This window comes from Schistocerca americana, chromosome 5, assembly GCF_021461395.2.
Source record: "Schistocerca americana isolate TAMUIC-IGC-003095 chromosome 5, iqSchAmer2.1, whole genome shotgun sequence".
NCBI lineage: Eukaryota > Metazoa > Arthropoda > Insecta > Orthoptera > Acrididae > Schistocerca > Schistocerca americana.
Window position 1 is genome coordinate 135563410 of NC_060123.1, and position 19375 is coordinate 135582784.

The 19375-nt window shown below is 39.6% G+C and overlaps 1 protein-coding gene across 5 annotated transcripts in view; it reads left to right on the top strand.

The window, feature by feature from the left end:
• The first annotated feature begins 382 nt into the window (after nucleotides 1–382).
• LOC124616740 (UPF0415 protein C7orf25 homolog) overlaps nucleotides 383–19375 on the top strand; it is a 185255-nt gene continuing 166262 nt past the window's right edge. The window contains exon 1 of one of the 5 annotated variants that reach the window (XM_047145103.1): nucleotides 383–639. In XM_047145103.1, the coding sequence (XP_047001059.1) occupies nucleotides 493–639 (147 nt within the window). In that variant the 5' untranslated portion in view covers nucleotides 383–492. Of the gene's footprint in view, nucleotides 640–7646; nucleotides 8158–19375 lie in introns of those variants that run through there. The other 4 variants (XM_047145105.1, XM_047145106.1, XM_047145104.1 and 1 more) reach the window with 4 other exon arrangements.

Consider the following 19375-nt stretch of genomic DNA (forward strand, 5'->3'; position numbering starts at 1 on the left):
GCTTTCGCTTTAGCAGCCACTGTCTGCACCATTTTGACCGCTTTCTCTGTTTCCTGCGGTTGGTCTGAATGTTTTTTGCAACACAAGTTGCGAACACAGACCACAACAGAACTTCCTCCATTTCTATTTTTCAAAATAACTGAATTAAATTTTGACGTTTTCGGGGAGCGTAGTCGCTTGCCACTGATATTTCTTTTCTACACCGACAGATGGCGGGCGAGTAGTAGATTGGGGTTTGTGTCGTGTGAACACACCACATTTGCAGCGATCTGTTGCATGTACAGACATCTGCGCCGATATCTGAGCAGACAGATCGTTGCGTGTGGACCGGGCTTAAGGTCATCAAATCAAAGATTGTATTGTAGCAGTAATAATTGCGACAAAGAGATTAGATCATTAGAGAGTGATACTTTTTTGATGTACGGATAGAACAACAACAACAACAGAGTAGAAGCACGTGTTGACATTTTGCTGACGTAGGTGATATTAGTAATGTCATCAGAAGAGCTTAAGAAAGTTTTTGATGAAAAGATTCATGTGGGACAGGAACTACTGGCTTATTTGACAAAACATGATAGTGTTAGAGGCATTGCGAAATTAAAGAAAAAAATTAATGTAGAAGTTTGTTTTCTCACGAAGGTACGAGAATAAGAAAGTAGTCTACAGATTTAGTATTTTATTAACAAATGGATGTTAGATGACTTTTCATTAGGTTATTTTCGCTTTGTTGATTGTGGCCGGTTTAAGTGCTGTAACGTGCATTAAGTAATAGTTCACTTGCAGAAACGTTTTTAAGAAACTTAAAATTCATGATGGTTTTTAAATTATCATTACGTAGTTATACACGACGGGGAAACGTATCTGGATAACATCCTTGGCGAATTTCCTTGGAAGTTCATAGTACAAAACAATTGTATTTTTTTTTAGTACAAAACAGTTCCATCGGTTTCTTTTTTTTTTAATTTGTGGGAGGCACTAGACAACGGTGATTGTATGGATGTGCTGAAAACAGACACTATTTCTGTTACATTGATACAGTTAATTCAGTTAAAACCTTATTAAAATGTCTGTAGATATAGGGCCTATACGGAAACCCAAACCGAGAATACTCTAGCATAAGCAAAAAAATATAAAAAGATGATCGATTTCCACCTTTGTGCCCCCACAAATCCACACCATGATCTTAACATTTATTCACTTTGATGTTTCTGCTTCTGCACACTACATCAATACACTCACAAATATTCACTATTGTACCCTTTGGCAGTGTCACCTGTACAGCACCTTGTTTGTCCAAGGTAAATGGAACATAAAGAACGAGCAGCAACAGCATCACTCATATAAAGGGAAAATATGTAGGTCCAACAGCGTATAAAATGATTCCTGGTTTATGAACACACAAAGATCTTGCTTGAATACATCCTCTTTATTGTATATCTTGTAGGTATTCTTTTAGGATATGTAGGAGAGATGAGACTGAGAACTTAAATTTATTAATAAATACACATTTCTTTTAAACGTATGTTATGCTATATGGTGTGTATGGCATAAAAAGAACTGCAAATCTGACTGCAAGGGAAAAAAAAATCACAGAACTTCATATCTGGACTGCCCTAATAATCATTTCTGTGTATCATATTGTGTTCATGTATGTGTGTAATTAATTAAACAGTACAATTTTTCAAGCACTTGTTACAAATATATACCTGAAGGGGCAGTCATGATATGAAGTTCGGTGTATTTTTTGTGATTGTCTTGTAGTCAGACTTGCAGCTCTTTTAAAAGTCTTGTCTTGTAGTCAAACTTGCAATTCTTTTAAAAGTTTTCTTTTGAAGTTTCACTAACATCTTTACATGCATGTGTGGCACTTTTTCCATCCCGTAATCCTGTGTGATACGATAGTGCTTATTTTGGAGCCCCCACACTAAGATGTATGATATGCATGTGCTTATTTTTGAGCATACTTTGTTCATATTGTCCTCCCACATGAAGTGTGTAGCAACTACAGCAACAAGCAGTTTGTGATTTCATACTACTTTTATAAAATTGCTATGGGATCCAGACCATTAGCTGCTTACAGGCATTGATAAATATCAACAAGGATAGTTGAAATATGTGCCCTGATCAGGACTCGAACCCAGCATCTCCTGCTTACATGGCAGATGCTCTACCCGACTGAGTGAGTAGTTGGATGGAGCGTCTGCCATGTAAGCAGGAGATCCCGGTCAGGGCACACATTTTCAACTGTCCCAGTTGATATTTATCAATGCCTGTAAGCAGCTTATGGTCTGGATTTCATTGTAATTTCATTCTTTGAGAGCTGCAAGTTCACCAATGGTATCTGTACTTTCAGACATGTCTTCCTACTACTTTAATAGCTGAATCGTCTAGTGCGAGCCAGATATCCTTAGTCTACAGTTTTATTTGTTTGTCTTTGTAAGTGTGTTGCCATATTTGTGTTTACAGACAAGTTGTTCTCACTGAAATATTTGTTAGTCTGCTTCAAATTTAGAGAAGCTTCTGACTTCAGTACTTTTACTGAGTCACGTTTTGCTGTGAGTGATGTCTCATCTGCAAACATTATTACATGGTCACCTGCCAGTGATGGTATATCGTTTACATAGAGTTAAATGAAAAGAAGGGATTACAGATCTGAACTTCAAGGTATGCGTAACTTTATTGGCTCAAAATTATTACCACTGTATTATGCTTTACTTTCACGAACTGCTGTGTGTTTCCCACAACAGATTTTAGGCCCTATAATGTCAGCTGCTTTACACCTGAAGCTATAACAATTTATTTTGTGTATTACTATGTTGTGACAAACACACAAATAAGTGCATTGGGAAGATCAAGGAAAACTCCACAGATGTATAAGCTCATCTAATACTTCAATTACATCAGGTACAAAATTAGCTGAGGTTGTGGTTGTAGACGTACATTTTATAAACCAGTACTGTGGCTCATTGAATGTTATTTTTGACTTTGACATTTTACTTGCCAAACTTAACAGCCTAAATTTCTCACCAATGAAGTGGAATCATTTCTCTTATACCTGATGTCTCACCACCAATGCATCGTGTCAAGCACTGTTAAGTGACAATGGAGACAAGAAGTATCTGGCACCCTCCGCGGTTCACTATTAGGTCCTGTACTGTCGTGATTGCAAGCTTTATTGGCATATTCCTATGATGAAACCTTTTTCCTTGAGTGATCAACTGAGTGGTGGCATTGTCTTGTCACAATGTTTTGATGAGTTTTATACCCATCGTCTTCAAGCAAAGGACATTGCAACCAGACAATGCCACCCCTCGGATCATCACCTGAGATTTCATAATCCTATACTCTTTTGTTGTATGTCAATGATGTGTGATCAGTTTTCCCCTGCTGCAAATACTGCATGTATGCTGATGACCTCCAGTTTTATTAAATTATAAAACCAATAAACTTGAAGAATTTCAGTAATGACCTTCGGCCATTATCAAAATGGGCACAGAATGTAGTAGTAAAGTTCAGCCCATCCAAAACTCAAGCTGCACTCGTTAGTCATCCCAGTCTCATTAGCCTAAATATCAGGATTATTACTATCTTTAATCCTTTATTGTACAAATATAAACTTCTCTCCCTAAGAAAGGATTCCAGGAGTAATAAAAGATGAAAATTTAAATTGGACTGAGCACACAGCTGAATGTGCAAGAAGGTATCAGCATGTCTCTATGCCCTACAAAAATACAAAAAAATCTACCCTTGTGAGCTGAATAAGGAGCTTATACAAATGATTATACAGTTGTTGTTGTTGTTGTGGTCTTCAGTCCTGAGACTGGTTTGATGCAGCTCTACATGCTACTCTATCCTGTGCAAGATTCTTCATCTCCCAGTACCTACTGCAACCTAAATCCTTCTGAATCTGCTTAGTGTATTCATCTCTTGGTCTCCCTCTACGATTTTTACCCTCCACGCTGCCCTCCAATACTAAATTGGTGATCCCTTGATGCCTCAGAACATGTCCTACCAACCGATCCCTTCTTCTGGTCAAGTTGTGCCACAAACTTCTCTTCTCCCCAATCCTATTCAATACTTCCTCATTAGTTATGTGATCTACCCATCTAATCTTCAGCATTCTTCTGGAGCACCACATTTCAAAAGCTTCTATTCTCTTCTTGTCCAAACTATTTGTCGTCCATGTTTCACTTCCATACATGGCTACACTCCATACAAATACTTTCAGAAATGACTTCCTGACACTTAAATCTATACTCGATGTTAGCAAATTTCTCTTCTTCAGAAACGATTTCCTTGCCATTGCCAGTCTACATTTTATATCCTCTCGACTTCGACCATCATCAGTTATTTTGCTCCCCAAATAGCAAAACTCCTTTACTACTTTAAGTGTCTCATTTCCTAATCTAATTCCCTCAGCATCACCCGACTTAATTCGAGTACATTCCATTATCCTCGTTTTACTTTTGTTGATGTTCATCTTATATCCTCCTTTCAAGACACTGTCCATTCCATTCAACTGCTCTTCCAAGTCCTTTGCTGTCTCTGACAGAATTACAATGTCATCGGCGAACCTCAATGTTTTTATTTCTTCTCCATGAATTTTAATACCTACTCCGAATTTTTCTTTTGTTTCCTTTACTGCTTGCTCAATATACAGATTGAACAACATCGGGGAGAGGCTACAACCCTGTCTTACTCCTTTCCCAACCACTGCTTCCCTTTCATGTCCCTCGACTCTTATAACTGCCATCGTGTTTCTGTACAAATTGTAAATAGCCTTTCGCTCCCTGTATTTTGCCCCTGTCACCTTTAGAATTTGAAAGAGAGTATTCCAGTCAACATTGTCAAAAGCTTTCTCTAAGTATACAAATGCTAAGAACGTAGGGTTGCCTTTCCTTAATCTTTCTTCTAAGATATGTCGTAAGGTCAGTATTGCCTCACGTGTTCCAGTGTTTCTACGGAATCCAAACTGATCTTCCCCGAGGTTGGCTTCTACCAGTTTTTCCATTCGTCTGTAAAGAATTTGCGTTAGTATTTTGCAGCTGTGACTTACTAAACTGATAGTTCGGTAATTTTCACATCTGTCAACACCTGCTTTCTTTGGGATTGGAATTATTATATTCTTCTTGAACTCTGAAGGTATTTCGCTTGTTTCATACATGTTGCTCACCAGATGGTAGAGTTTTGTCAGGACTGGCTCTCCCAAGGCCGTCAGTAGTTCCAATGGAATGTTGTCTACTCCTGGGGCCTTGTTTTGACTCAGGTCTTTCAGTGCTCTGTCAAACTCTTCACGCAGTATCGTATCTCCCATTTCATCTTCATCTACATCCTCTTCCATTTCCATAATATTGTCCTCAAGTACATCGCCCTTGTATAGACCCTCTATATACTCCTTCCACCTTTCTGCTTTCCCTTCTTTGCTTAGAACTGGGTTTCCATCTGAGCTCTTGATATTCATACAAGTCGTTCTCTTATCTCCAAAGGTCTCTTTAATTTTCCTGTAGGCAGTATCTATCTTACCCCTAGTGAGATAAGCCTCTACATCCTTAGATTTGTCCTCTAGCCATCCCTGCTTAGCCATTTTGCACTTCCTTTCGATCTCATTTTTGAGACGTTTGTATTCCTTTTTGCCTGCTTCATTTACTGCATTTTCATATTTTCTCCTTTCATCAATTAAATTCAATATTTCTTCTGTTACCCAAGGATTTCTACAGGGTGATTCAAAAAGAATACCACAACTTTAAAAATGTGTATTTAATGAAAGAAACATAATATAACCTTCTATTATACATCATTACAAAGAGTATTTAAAAAGGTTTTTTTTTTTCACTCAAAAACAAGTTCAGAGATGTTCAATATGGCCCCCTCCAGACACTCGAGCAATATCAACCCGATACTCCAACTTGTTCCACACTCTCTTTAGCATATCAGGTGTAACAGTTTGGATAGCTGCTGTTATTTCTCGTTTCAAATCATCAATGGTGGCTGGGAGAGGTGGCCGAAACACCATATCCTTAACATACCCCCATAAGAAAAAATCGCAGGGGGTAAGATCAGCGCTCCTTGGAGGCCAGTGATGAAGTGCTCTGTCACGGGCTGCCTGGCGGCCGATCCATCGCTTCGGGTAGTTGACGTTCAGGTAGTTGCGGACAGATAAGTGCCAATGTGGTGGTGCTCCATCCTGCTGAAATATGGATTGTTGTGCTTCTTGTTCTAGCTGAGGGAACAGCCAATTCTCTAACATGTCCAGATACTGTAGTCCAGTTACAGTAGCACCTTCGAAGAAAAAGGGACCAAAAACTTTATTGGCTGAAATGGCACAGAAAACGTTCACCTTAGGCGAGTCACGTTCATACTGAGTTGTTTCCCGCGGATTCTCAGTGCCCCATTGTGACGGTTGACTTTCCCGTTAGTGTGGAAAGTTGCTTCATCACTAAACACAATCTTTGAAACGAAAGATTCATCTGTTTCCATTTGAGCAAGGATAAAATCACAGAAATCGATTCTTTTAATCTTATCGGCTGCAGACAGTGCTTGAACCAATTTCAGACAATAAGGTTTCATAACTAACCTTTTTCGTAGGACTCTCCATACAGTTGATTGTGGAATTTGCAGCTCTCTGCTAGCTCTGTGAGTCAATTTTCCTGGGCTGCGAACAAATGCTTGCTGGATGCGTGCTACATTTTCATCACTCGTTCTCAGCCGTCCAGAACTTTTCCCTTTGCACAAACACCCATTCTCTGTAAACTGCTTATACCAACGTTTAATACACCACCTATCAGGAGGTTTAACACCATACTTCGTTCGAAATGCACGCTGAACAACTGTCGTCGATTCACTTCTGCCGTACTCAGTAACACAAAAAGCTTTCTGTTGAGCGGTCGCCATCTTAGCATCAACTGACGCTGACGCCTAGTCAACAGCGCCTCAAGCGAACAAATGTACAACTAAATGAAACTTTATAGCTCCCTTAATTTGCCGACAGATAGTGCTTAGCTCTGCCTTTTGTCGTTGCAGAGTTTTAAATTCCTAAAGTTGTGGTATTCTTTTTGAATCACCCTGTACTTCCTATTATTGATTACAGTGATGTTGCCATGCAAGTCTCTTTCAGGAAAGCTCATGGTACCTGGTACTAGTTATGAATGCTTGTGTTTGTTTTATCTGTGATGTTCAAATCTTTGATCATATGCACGATTATCCTAGCTGAGTGCAGACAAGTGTCTTTTCAATGTAACTTTCCCTTATACAGGGTGGTCCATTGATCGTGACCGGGCCAAATATCTCACGAAATAAGCGTCAAACGAAAAATCTACAAAAAACGAAACATATCTAGCTTGAAGGGGGAAACCAGATGGTGCTATGGTTGGCCCTCTAGGTGGTGCTGCCATAGGTCAAACAGATATCAACTGCGTTTTTTAAAAATAGGAACCCCCATTTTTTATTAAATATTTGTGTAGTACGTAAAGAAATATGAATGTTTTAGTTGGACCACTTTTTTTGCTTTGTGATAGATGGCACTGTAATAGTCACAAACATATGGCTCACAATTTTAGATGAACAGTTGATAACAGGAAGGTTTTTTAAGTTAAAATACAGAACGTAGGTACATTTGAACATTTTATTTCGGTTGCTCCAATGTGAGCTCGGGCTCTTCAAGACCCAAAAAAGTGAGAGCGAGACATTTTCTTTGATACAAAAGAAATTGTGCACAAAGAATTCGTCCCACCCAACCAAACAGTGGATTCTGCATACTACTGTGACATTTTGCGATGGCTCCGTGAAAACGTGTGGTGACGACGGCTCGAACTTTGGTATCTAGGGAACTGGCTGCTGCATCACGACAATGTGCCCTGTCACACATCCTTGTTCACTAGAACCTTTTTGGCAAAAAACAACATGGCGGATTACCCCACCCACCATATTCACCAGATTTGGCACCTGATGACTTCGCGCTATTCCCAAAACTGAAACTCAAGTTGAAAGGCCATCGGTTTGACACTCTAGAGAGGATTCAAGAAGCATCGCTGGCAGTGATAAACACCCTCGAAGAACAGGACTTCTAGAAAACATTTGACCTGTGGCAGAAGTGCTGGGACTGGTGTGTACATGCGGATGGGAACTACTTCGAGGATGATGGTGACCATTAGTCCAAAGGTAAGGTTTTCAACAGATGGCAGCACCTGTCCCAAAAAATTTGGATAGCACCTCGTACATATCAAACAGACAGAACTCCCAAACCAACCCCAAACTACCGACCTAACCCCCCCTCCCCTCCCCCAACAAAAAATCAAAACAGGCCAACAAATAAAAAACACCTCCCCCCCACCCCAACACTTGCACATACCCAATCCCTTCAGCTAATCACCCTCAACCTCTGCATCGTATCCACAGCCCTCAAAACCCCACAGAAAATACAATAATACCGAGGCGTGCTCTTCTGCCAGCAATGCTCATTTAAATGAGATTGCAGGTTAGAAGACCGCCTCTTTCCCCTTCCTATAACTGATTCAACTAGTCCCCAAAACCCCTATATTGTATTGGTGCGTGCCCCAATTTTATAATTTAACTGAAGACTGTGGCTGACAACTAAATGATCATAACCTCTGTTCCCCAAACCTGTATATGATGAAAAAGCATCTGATACAACAGTACACCCCTCCTCAACATATTCTTCTTTCAATCCTACCAATTTCCTCTTAGTACACCTCTCCAAAACCCTGAAAATACAGTCACCATACCCACCTCCCAAAATGATAACCCCATACACCTGCAAACCAACCCGAGAACCACCCCTCCCATACTCTTCCTTTTCCCAAACTACGACTCGTCATCTCAACCACCACCCCCAACCCACCCAACTTACCCCTATACTTCATGTATTCAGAACAAACTTCCCTACAGAAAGAAAACCAAACTAACATCATTCTCTCACTCACTTCAGCCTCATGCGCGCAAAAAATAATTGAGGACCTATAATAGAAATAATACATTAACAAAGCAATCTCTCTCATGGCCAACCTAGATTTCTCGAACCATTTGCTGCGTTTAATGGAGCACCAGATGTTAGCATGCTGATACCACCATATATACGCATCTCTGGTGCGAGATGCGGGAACTCTTTCAGCCTCATATTCTCGCCATAAACGCTGCATCTCACAAATACTGCGATAAGCCCAAACAACTGAAGGAACTTAATATCCGACAAGATATCCTCCCCTGTCTCGCCCCGCAATGAAGTACTGTCACATGATACTTCCCCAACTGCTAACAATGCAAGTGACTTTACACTGTCAACACCAAAGCCCAAATGAACCCAATACTACATGTTAAACTCATCATGTCCACTTCCACCACCAGAGGGCACCGGCATCTACAGATACAAACAACTCAAAACTCTGCACTAAAATGACGTCACATACGACAACACCAGGCTTATATCACAGTTCGAAGTGGATTGGTGGAATCAGATGCTTCTGGTGACCCCAAAATTCTGTCTATCCCATTGCATCACTCAGTTGCTTTCTCAAAATTCCTTTCAGCAACAGAAATGTGGCTCTGGTATAACTTCCCTCACTATATCAGGGAACCAAATAACACAACCAGTTTCAAAAGACCAATGATGACATAAATACTGGAGCAACAATAACGTCTAACATCATTCCCATATGCACTTGTTACCCCATTACATTTTTCTTTCCAACCAGATCTGCCTCATTTCCCAGTGCTCTTAGCTGGTGCAGTCTACTTAAATTTGCTTCCTCAGAACTTGTTACATCAGGTAGTATCAATTTTGTACACGTATACATATAAATACTTTTTGTATCAGCCAGCAAGTATTAACTGCTTAGTCAGTACTGTTTATTCACATTGTCTCTACTTACACTCAAATCATTTTGTTGTTATTTGTCATATTAAAATTATTGTTATTTTTAGGTAATTACAATGTAAAAAATATTGTATGTGTGAAACCCTGGTCTGAAGTAAGAGGGGGCCTGGAGGCTCTAATTTGATCAGGTTAAATAAATGAAAGTTTTTGTACCTTTTTGTGGCCACAAACATCCTGTAATCATTTCTTCTGTTCCCTAATACTCTCATAATAGACTTCAGACTTGATAGTTTGACCATTAGGGAGGATAATGAACAGAATAACCCCTTCAAGAGTCCTAGAAGCCTGTAGCCTTGATTTTACCAAATGAGGGTGATGTTTTGAACTTTTGTAGCAAAGGAGACCTTGTGTGGCACCGCTCCATGGATTGCCATTATATTTCAGACTTAATATGGTGAACCCATGTTTCATTGTCTGTGGCAATGTTCAACAAGAAATTGCCTCACAACAAACAAGCAATTTGATACAGATATTCTTTATTTCCTCTTTATGCTCTTCAGTTAGGCTTTGTCACGTCTGTATCACCGGTTCCTGTCCAATCACCGAAGTTCAGCAACATTGAGCCCAGCTAATTCTTGGATGGGTGACTGTCCGCAGAAGGTCAGCTGCTGTTGGTTTCAAGGACGCACAAGTCACGTGAGTGGCTAAATACAGTTAAAAGACTTGCACCAGGTTGTCATGCCACATGTCTCTGAGGAACTCTCCAGGTACAAACTTTTGAATATACTAACTGGTGGACAAGTCAGCACTACCAATAGAGATGTTAAGTTGAGCACGGAGTAGCTTGCTTGTTATTCCTTGATTACCTCCAGTAAGAGTGTCTGCATGTTGCACCATTGCAGGCATCACAGCTGTGTGTGATCATGTTGCATGTGGGAGAGCAGACAGATTTTCTTCTCCTTGCCCTATTAACAGGTGGTTTGCCCAGTGAATTACCATGCCTTTATCCACTGCCCAGTGTCCATAGACATTCAGTAAAGGCTTGTGAATATTTGAGGTGACCTGATTTCTTGCCAGAAGAATTTCAGTAACTGCTCTTTACTGGAACACACCTCTGTTGCAGACACAATTTGAAGACTGGAGATATATGGTGTGACATAGGAATGTTTAAGGACATTGCAAACAAAATTACAGTTTTTTAATCAAAATTCATTGAGAAAAAATTTGGTGCATTACTCGTTGAATGCCTCATATTATTTAGCTATCTCTGATTCATTTGTTGGCAGCAGAACACTGAAGTTATTATTTGCAGTTTTTGGTTTGTGGGAGGCACTGATATCTTTTATGAATTTTCCACTGTCAGCTTAATGTTGATTAAAAATATTGCTGATATCATTTGGTTTTCTCCATTCCTTCTTTGTCTACTTCTCTCTTATGATTCATTTATGTAAGGGCATTCAGTCTTATAAATGTTGCTGGAACCTGAAATTTCATGTTGATAAACACTGGATTTTGTTTGTTTTAGTAGCCTGCCATAAACTCTCTTATTATGTCAGTGCTGGCTGTAGTTTTATGTGGCAATTTTTATATTCAATTTTTAGTTTCTTCCCTTGGTCTACTGAGACAAATCTTTTAGTATTATTCATATTTAGATTTTTGAATACATCGGGACATGCAGTTTTTATGTAGTGAACTAATACTGAACAGACATATTCCCATCTCACCTCTGCCTTACTAGGTCAGTGTATTTACCTCCAGCCTTCTCCCTTTAGTAATATCTGTAGAAGATTTTCCAGCGTCAGCTGCCTGATTGCTACCAATAATATTTTTTTTTTTTTTTTTCCAGTGAACATTGATTCTTGATATTTCAACTAATTTCCCATAATTACCTGAGATTTCAGTATTCATTATTTGCACAATTTGTGTACACTGAGGAATTGCATGATTTATCAATACCTGTGAGCTCTTGTTTACCCATTTACACATACATTGAGATTGTAGGTAGTGATAAGATCACAGGAACTTTTGTGTGAGTGCTGTCTTGTAATGTATCAATATTTGGATCAACATTATGGTCTAATCTGTAAGCACTTCTAGTTATTCTAGAAAACGGTTTGAGAGCTGGGTGATGGGTACAGATTTAATATCAAATCCTTACCACTCTGTAAATTTATCTCCAAAGCAGCTACTTAAAAAAAAATTATGGACTATTTTCTACCAGCCATGGGGTATTTTAATTTGTTGCACTGCTTACATGCAATCTGATCAGTCACAAAATATTGGAAATGCTATGCATGCACAGTGGAAAAGGTGATGTTGGTTGGTGACTGGGCTGCCCCTGATGGTTGACTTGCAGAGGGCACCATTTGAATGTCAGCATGCCCTACACTTGCCATAGTGGCTCAACTGTCCACGGGCCTCAGGGTAATTGGTGGATAGGAGGACAGTGATGGGGATGGGACCCATCTCGATGTCAGAGTCTACAACAAGGGGCACTGGCTTGGGCAGCAACACCAGCGGACTGGAGAGGAGAGGCTCTGGTGACACAGACCGGGCCTACCACAGGAAGCAAACACACTGTCAGTGCTGACAAAGCTCCAACTGCCACAATAAGTAGGCACCACATGGCGTGCATGACACCCAGTGTGGCCAGTGCTGACAAAGGAGGGGGCCTGTGCCCATTTGGGACGCAGTTGATTCTGGTGATGTGCCATGAGTCGATCTTCAGTGCGAACCATGAATCTGTAGGAACCATGCCGACTGTGTATGATGGCTGGAATCCAGTGTGGGTACTGTCCAGACACTGTGGCCGAGATTGGTGTGTCAGATGCAAACATTGAAGCAACTGGTGCCCCTGAGAAATGTCTGTCTGGCAGCAAGAGAATGAGCGGAATCCACATCTGATGGCTGTGCATGAGTTTGGGAGGGCTCTTCGACCCAATGGGCATTGTTCTGTAAGAACATTAAAAAAAAAAAAAAAAAATCCCTGGCTGTGAAGTCTTCTATATACTTGAACACCTGCATCTTAAACGTTTGGACAGGGCATTGCAACTTGCCATTCAAATGTGGATGGAAAAGAGGTGCGATGACATGGCAAATACCGTTATGTGTACAAAAGTCCTTAATGATTGTGCCACAAACTGAGAACCATTGTCTGAAACCCGGGTGCAAGACAAGCCTTCTGTGGAGAATATCTTCGACATGCTCTTGACAGTCACATCTGCTGTCATGAATGGTGAACAAATGACATAAGGAAAATGAGAAAAAGTATAAATTGCTAATAACCGAAAAGTGTCTAAAAATATCAGTGAAATTGATATGGACTCTTTCCCAAGGCTGTGGAAGGTCAGCAACGGCAAAAAAGATGCACTTCGCCACTGACTGGAACTCTTGTGGCTGACCACAACAAGGTGTTCCACCTCTGGATTGATGTCTAGCCGAAACACATGGCAGTATGCATACAGTTTTGTGCAGGAGCTCTCCCAGTGCTCCTAATGTAGTAAGCGGAGGATCTCCCACTGCAGAGCCACTGGAACCACAACCCAGTAAGGAAGCTGATGGGCTACACAGGAAAATCAAGGTCTTATGGTTGATATTTAAATGTCATTTTGCAGAATACAAGAGAGCTTGAATCTTTTTAAAAGGCATATACAATAGCAAGAGGCTCCCCCCCCCCCCCCCGCCCCCCCCCCCCCCCACCTGAGAATAATGTTGCTGAGCCAAGTTGAGTGATTTCAATGCACAGGCAATAGGCTATTTGGAGATGTCTGAATAGGGATGGGCCAAAACTGTCCCCACCCCATAATTGGACATATCCATGGCCAGGATCAGGTGAGTGTCAGGTTGAAATGTTGCAAGACATGGTGTGGAGCAAAGACTATTCTTAAACAGCACAAAAGTGCACTCAGAAGCTGCAGACCAAACAAAAGAAGCATGTTTCTGAAACAGCAGATGCAAGTTTGGGTAATAGTAGTCACTCTGGGAATAAATTTGTGACAGTAAGCCACTTTGCTGAGCAATGCCTGAATTTCTCGTAGAGTAGACAGATGGGGCAAAGCCATAATGATGATAACATGTTGTCCGTGGGGCACATGCCTTGCCCAGAAATTTCATGATCCAAATGCACAATGGAGGGCTGGAAAAACTGAGACTTAGTGACAATACATTTGAGGTCCACTGCCTGTAGAACGGTAAACAAAGAATGGAGGTTATATCGGTGATCCTCTGTGGTAGCACCTGTCACACTATCATCAAGATAATTAATGCAGTGAGGAAGAACTGTTATAGTCTGTTCTAAAAAAACATTGAAAGAGAGCAGGCACATGAGGGACCTCTAAAATTAGCCAGTGATACTGATAAATGTCGAAAAGCATAATAACCACAATAAACTGTTTTGAGGCCTCGTCCAATGAAATCCGAAAGTAGGCTTCTGCCATGTCTGTTTTTGAAAAGAATTGATGCCCAGCCGGTTTTGTGAGCAACTCTTCCAGATGAAGCAGGGGATACGTATCTATTACTGATTGATGACATTGATAGTGACCTCAAGTCACCACAGAGCTGAAGCTGACAGCAAGGTTTCTTAACGGTCACTAAGGGCGGAAGAAATGGGTCTAATCACTCCCAGTGGCATTAAGCGATTCGTCTCTGACTTAACCTGGTTACACAAAGCCACAGGAACTGGCTGCTTCCAAAAGAAAACGAGGGTGGGCGGAGGGTTTGAGTGTGATGTGTGCCATGAAATTTTTTCACAAGCTAACTCTGGGGCAAACAGACCTGAAAATTCGTAACACAAAGAATACAATTTGTGATCTGACACTAGATACATCGCATCCATAATAGAAAAACCAAAAGCAGTGAAGGCGTCCAACCAAAATGTCTTTTTAATACTTGTTCTCGTAACCACCGACTACATAATGCAGTGCACAACTGAGTTGTAATCTGTGTCATCTTTGAATTGGCCGAGAATAGGAATCTGCTGTTTGTTGCAGCTTACCAATCAACTCCTTGACGCATGCGGACAGTGAGGACTCGAGCCTAGCATTGAGTTGAGTAGGGACACAGTGGATCCTGTGTCAACTTGTAGGAATAACGGATAATCCATTACCTGCACTTCAATGAAAAATTTGTTCTGGCCTGCAGATAATGGTGAACATGACGGCGGAACAGTAGAAATGTCGACGTCCATGAATTCTTGCTATAACTATGTGGGGGATGGGGGTGGGGGGTCTGCATTGGCCTGGTTGGCTTGTTTGTACTGCGATTACCTCCTCTTTCGTCAGTGTGCCAGGCTACATGCCCTGGGACTGCATGCTGTCAACAAAGGGTTCTAAGCCTCTAACTGGTAGCCTGTGACTAGGGAATGACTGTGCAGTATTCAAAACCGTTTCCAGTGTAAGATCCTCAAGCTGAAGGTTGATGCAGCTACTTGCCTGGGGCCAATAGAATGATTGCGTCCCTGACCTTGTTAACCCCATAAGACTCCTGAGACTTAGCTGTGTTGGACTGATATGACTGAAGCTGTGAATCTTGGCTTTCCAAGTGCAGTATGATTTCTGTGGCTGTTTGCAGCATTGGTAGAATTCAAAACTTGCAGTGATCACATAAGTCTGCTTTTGGTGATAGTAGCACAGCGAACTACATATACTATCAAAAGAAAGTGATGCTAGTTCCTGCATAGGAGCCAACTGGCAGCGTAAGTGATGCATACAAGGAGATACCCATGATAAGAAAAGAGCTTTACAGACATCCTTGTTGACCACTCAGAATGCCATGAAAAGTTCACACCTGAGTCGCTATAGCCAACACCTGTTGTGATATGGCCATATAAGCCTCATGCTGGTGCAAAAGTGACTTGAGAAAAGCCTCTATCGAAGAACCAAATGGCAGAAAAATCACAGTATCTGAAACGCAGGAAAATTTAAACCTCTCATGTCACCACTTGTGTTGTAACTAGAAATGCAACGAAATACATGACCATAAAAGAGATATAATTTATTGGGTCACAGAATGACAGCAACAAGAGTAGTGTGTAGGTGTTGTGGAATGGTGATAGTTACACATCTCAAAAACATTAATGACTGAGGGCCTGGAGGACTGTGCCTATCCTTATAAAGATGCTGTCCCCATCTGGTGTCGCTGACGTAGTGCTGCACGTGCACATTGGACCAGGTGATGCCCCTGGCAGCTGCCTCATGTAGTTGCATGTGCACAGTTTGAATGTCAGTGTGCACAATGCTTGCCGTAGTGGCCCGACTTATGTTTGCTGTGGCCGTTAAGCGTAGTAACTGGCTGGTTACTGCGAATGAAGGCAAGACCCCTTTAGGATATATATTACAAGTAATCTTTAAAAGTTGTTTGACTACAGGTGAACCAAAGAGAATATGTTACACCAGGAAAGGCATTTTTGCATCTTTGTTTCAATTATATAGTATATTTAGAATTATTCGGTATATATATTCATTTGACATGGTGGTGACAACTCAAAAAATAATACAATGTTGCCTAATACATCATAAAGTAAAAAAAAAAAAAAAAAGAATCATAATGAACCAGAAATTCAGTAACACCCAATTATTTATTGCCCAGAAACAGTTCATTAAAATTCTGTATGATGATGTTATTGTTGTGGTGGTAGTGGGCTTCAGTCTGAAAACTTGTTTGATACAGCTGTCCATGCTGGTCTGTCCTGTGCAAGACTAAGGGACTACCCTGTTATGTTGCACAATTAGTGGAAATAAAAAATATGACACATTGCAGCCCTCTGAGACAGGTTCATACAAAGCAGTGAGGCTTATTAATGAGTACAGGATACGATGTTTTAAGACTAAGTTAAAAGAGATGGTATGGGATAATGCATATATAGAAAGAAGAGATGCTAATATCAAATTAAATTTATTCCATAGTAATTTTGTGTCATTCTTTGAATGTTGCTTTCCTAAAATGTTATCCACGAGATTAATAAAAAAAGCCGTGGATGACTAAGGGAATTAAAATCTGGTATAAGAGTAAGAGGGAAATTTATATAAAGACCAGAGTATATTGAGATCTGACATTACTTGTATACTACAAAAAATAATCAAGAATTTATTTATTTAGCCCTTCAAATCCTACATGTATAGAATATATACAAGGATATTGGACATGGTTAGGTACTTACAAGATAAAATACAGTTTGCATTGCATTCCTAAGGACTAGATATTGAAGCAATTTAGCAAAGAATCATACATACAACAAACATTAGAGGCAACATACAAAGTAGAATATTCATAATGCATCTTTATTTTTGTTGTTTGGCTCCTAGGCACTCTGTCAAACTGTAAAAGCAATGATCAATTAAATATGCCTTTAGTTCAGCCTTAAAACTACTGAGTTTACCTACTGATTTAATATGGTTAGGCAGATTATTGTAAATCTTTATCCCAGTATGTAGTGTGCCTTTTTGGCACAATGATGATCTCACCTGTTTCATATGAAGGTCAGATTTTTGCCTTGTATTGTATGGATGTATATCTTCATTTTTAATAAGATATCTGGGTGTCTATCAATATATTGTTTGATGAAAACTGATGTTTCATAGATAAAAATGCAAGGAACAGGAAGAACTGACAGTTTTTTGAATATGGGTCTGCATGATTTCATATTGTTTACCCCTTCAATAATTCTTAACATCCTTTTTGCATCCTGAAAAGTTTAATATTTGTTGTTTCATTGTCCCAGAAGATTATGCCATATTTAATTACAGAATGCACATAGGAGTAGTATACATGTAACAGGCTGGCTTTGCTGCAACAAGTTTTTAAGATCCTTGTCATGTAGCAGGTTTTGCTTAGTTTTCTTTGCAAATATTCAATGTGTACCTCCCATTTTGTGTTGTTCTGGAGCCAGAGTCTCAGAAATTTTGTCCTGTCAACACTTTCAAGAACTCTGTCCCTAAGTTCTATTTGTATGTCTGGGTTGTGTCTTCCTTTTAGATTATAGAAGTTCAGTGCAACTGTCTTTTCTTTGTTTAGCTTGTTATAGCTGAACCACTGTTCTACACTGTTCATTGTTTGGCTAGCGGAGTCTTTTTGTTTTTCTTCTGTTTTACCACTAATAAGGAAGCTTGTATCGTCTACAAATTGGAGGGTAGTTTGACAATACTTGTTGTACATAAAATCATTGACATAGAGGAGAAACAGAATTGGTCCTAATACTGATCCTTGAGGGATGCCATATTTTACATTTTCATAGCCTGAATAATAGTAGCTGATTTTGTTATGGTCAGTATATTGCACTTCAACCACCTTTTTGCGACCACATAGGTATGTCCTGAGCCACTCATTGGATATACCTCTAATTGCTAATTGGTCAAGTTTCTGCAATAGAGCATTGTGGTCAGGTTAATTTGTAATTTTAATTTGTAATTCTTCAGGTACAAATGAAATTAATGAGGCACGTTCTGGGTCTTTGCTATATTGTGTAATCTTCTTTTCTCTGCACAAGAGATTCTAATACCTGTTGTAATCCATGTTAAGGAAAGTCATTCAGAAGTATGCATGTCCTAATGGAAATAAATAATACAGGTAACAAGATAAGGACTATGTGGAATATTGTTAAACTGGAGGCAGGACAGCCAGTCAGTGTACAAGATACTCTAACGATTAAACTAAATGACAATGTTGTGACTGATAACTCATACACTGTGAGTACTTTTCACAATCACTTTCTAAATGTAGCAGGAAAAATAGGATTAAATTTTTCAACTGAAGAAGCAAGAGACTAGATTAAAAATGTCATTCCACAAAACTTAGAGCAACTAGAAGTAGCACCAACATCCTTCACTGCAATTATGATGGAATTTCAAACAAAATTCTGAAAAGTTGTACCATCTGAATAAGAAAGGTCCTAGTGGCATATCTAATGCATCACTGGCACAGGTTAAAATATGCAGTTGTTAAACCTCTTCACAAGAAAGGCGATAAGACAGAAATAAACAATTATTGTCCAATTTTCTTACAGACATCTTTTTCCATAATATTAAAAATGGTCATGAATTTAAGAGTAGTCTCACACTTAAATAGAAACAGTTTACTTATCACAGTTTGGATTCCAGAATAATTGATCAACTGAGAATGCTATTTATTCTTTCAATCATCAAATAGTACAAACCTTAAATAATGAAATATCACTTGTTGGAATTTTTTGTGATCTTTCCAAGGCATTTGATTGTATAGATCATGTTACGATCTTAGAAAACTCATGTTTTATGGAATTGATGGTTTTACCGCACAGCTGGTTTCGATCATTCTTTACAACCAGAATTGGTGCTTTTTGCAGGCAACACTAAGTGTTATAATAAATTCGGTCAGAGAGAAAACAACAGAAGAGATTGTAAACAATATTTTCCATATAATTATAAATTGGTCCTTATAAAATTGACTCTCCCTAAATTTTGAAAAAACTCTATATTCAGTTCTCTGCAACAAATAAACTCATACCAACAGTTGATATAGCAAATGAGCAGCAGTCAGTAAAAAATTTAGAATGCTCCAAATTTTTGAGCATAT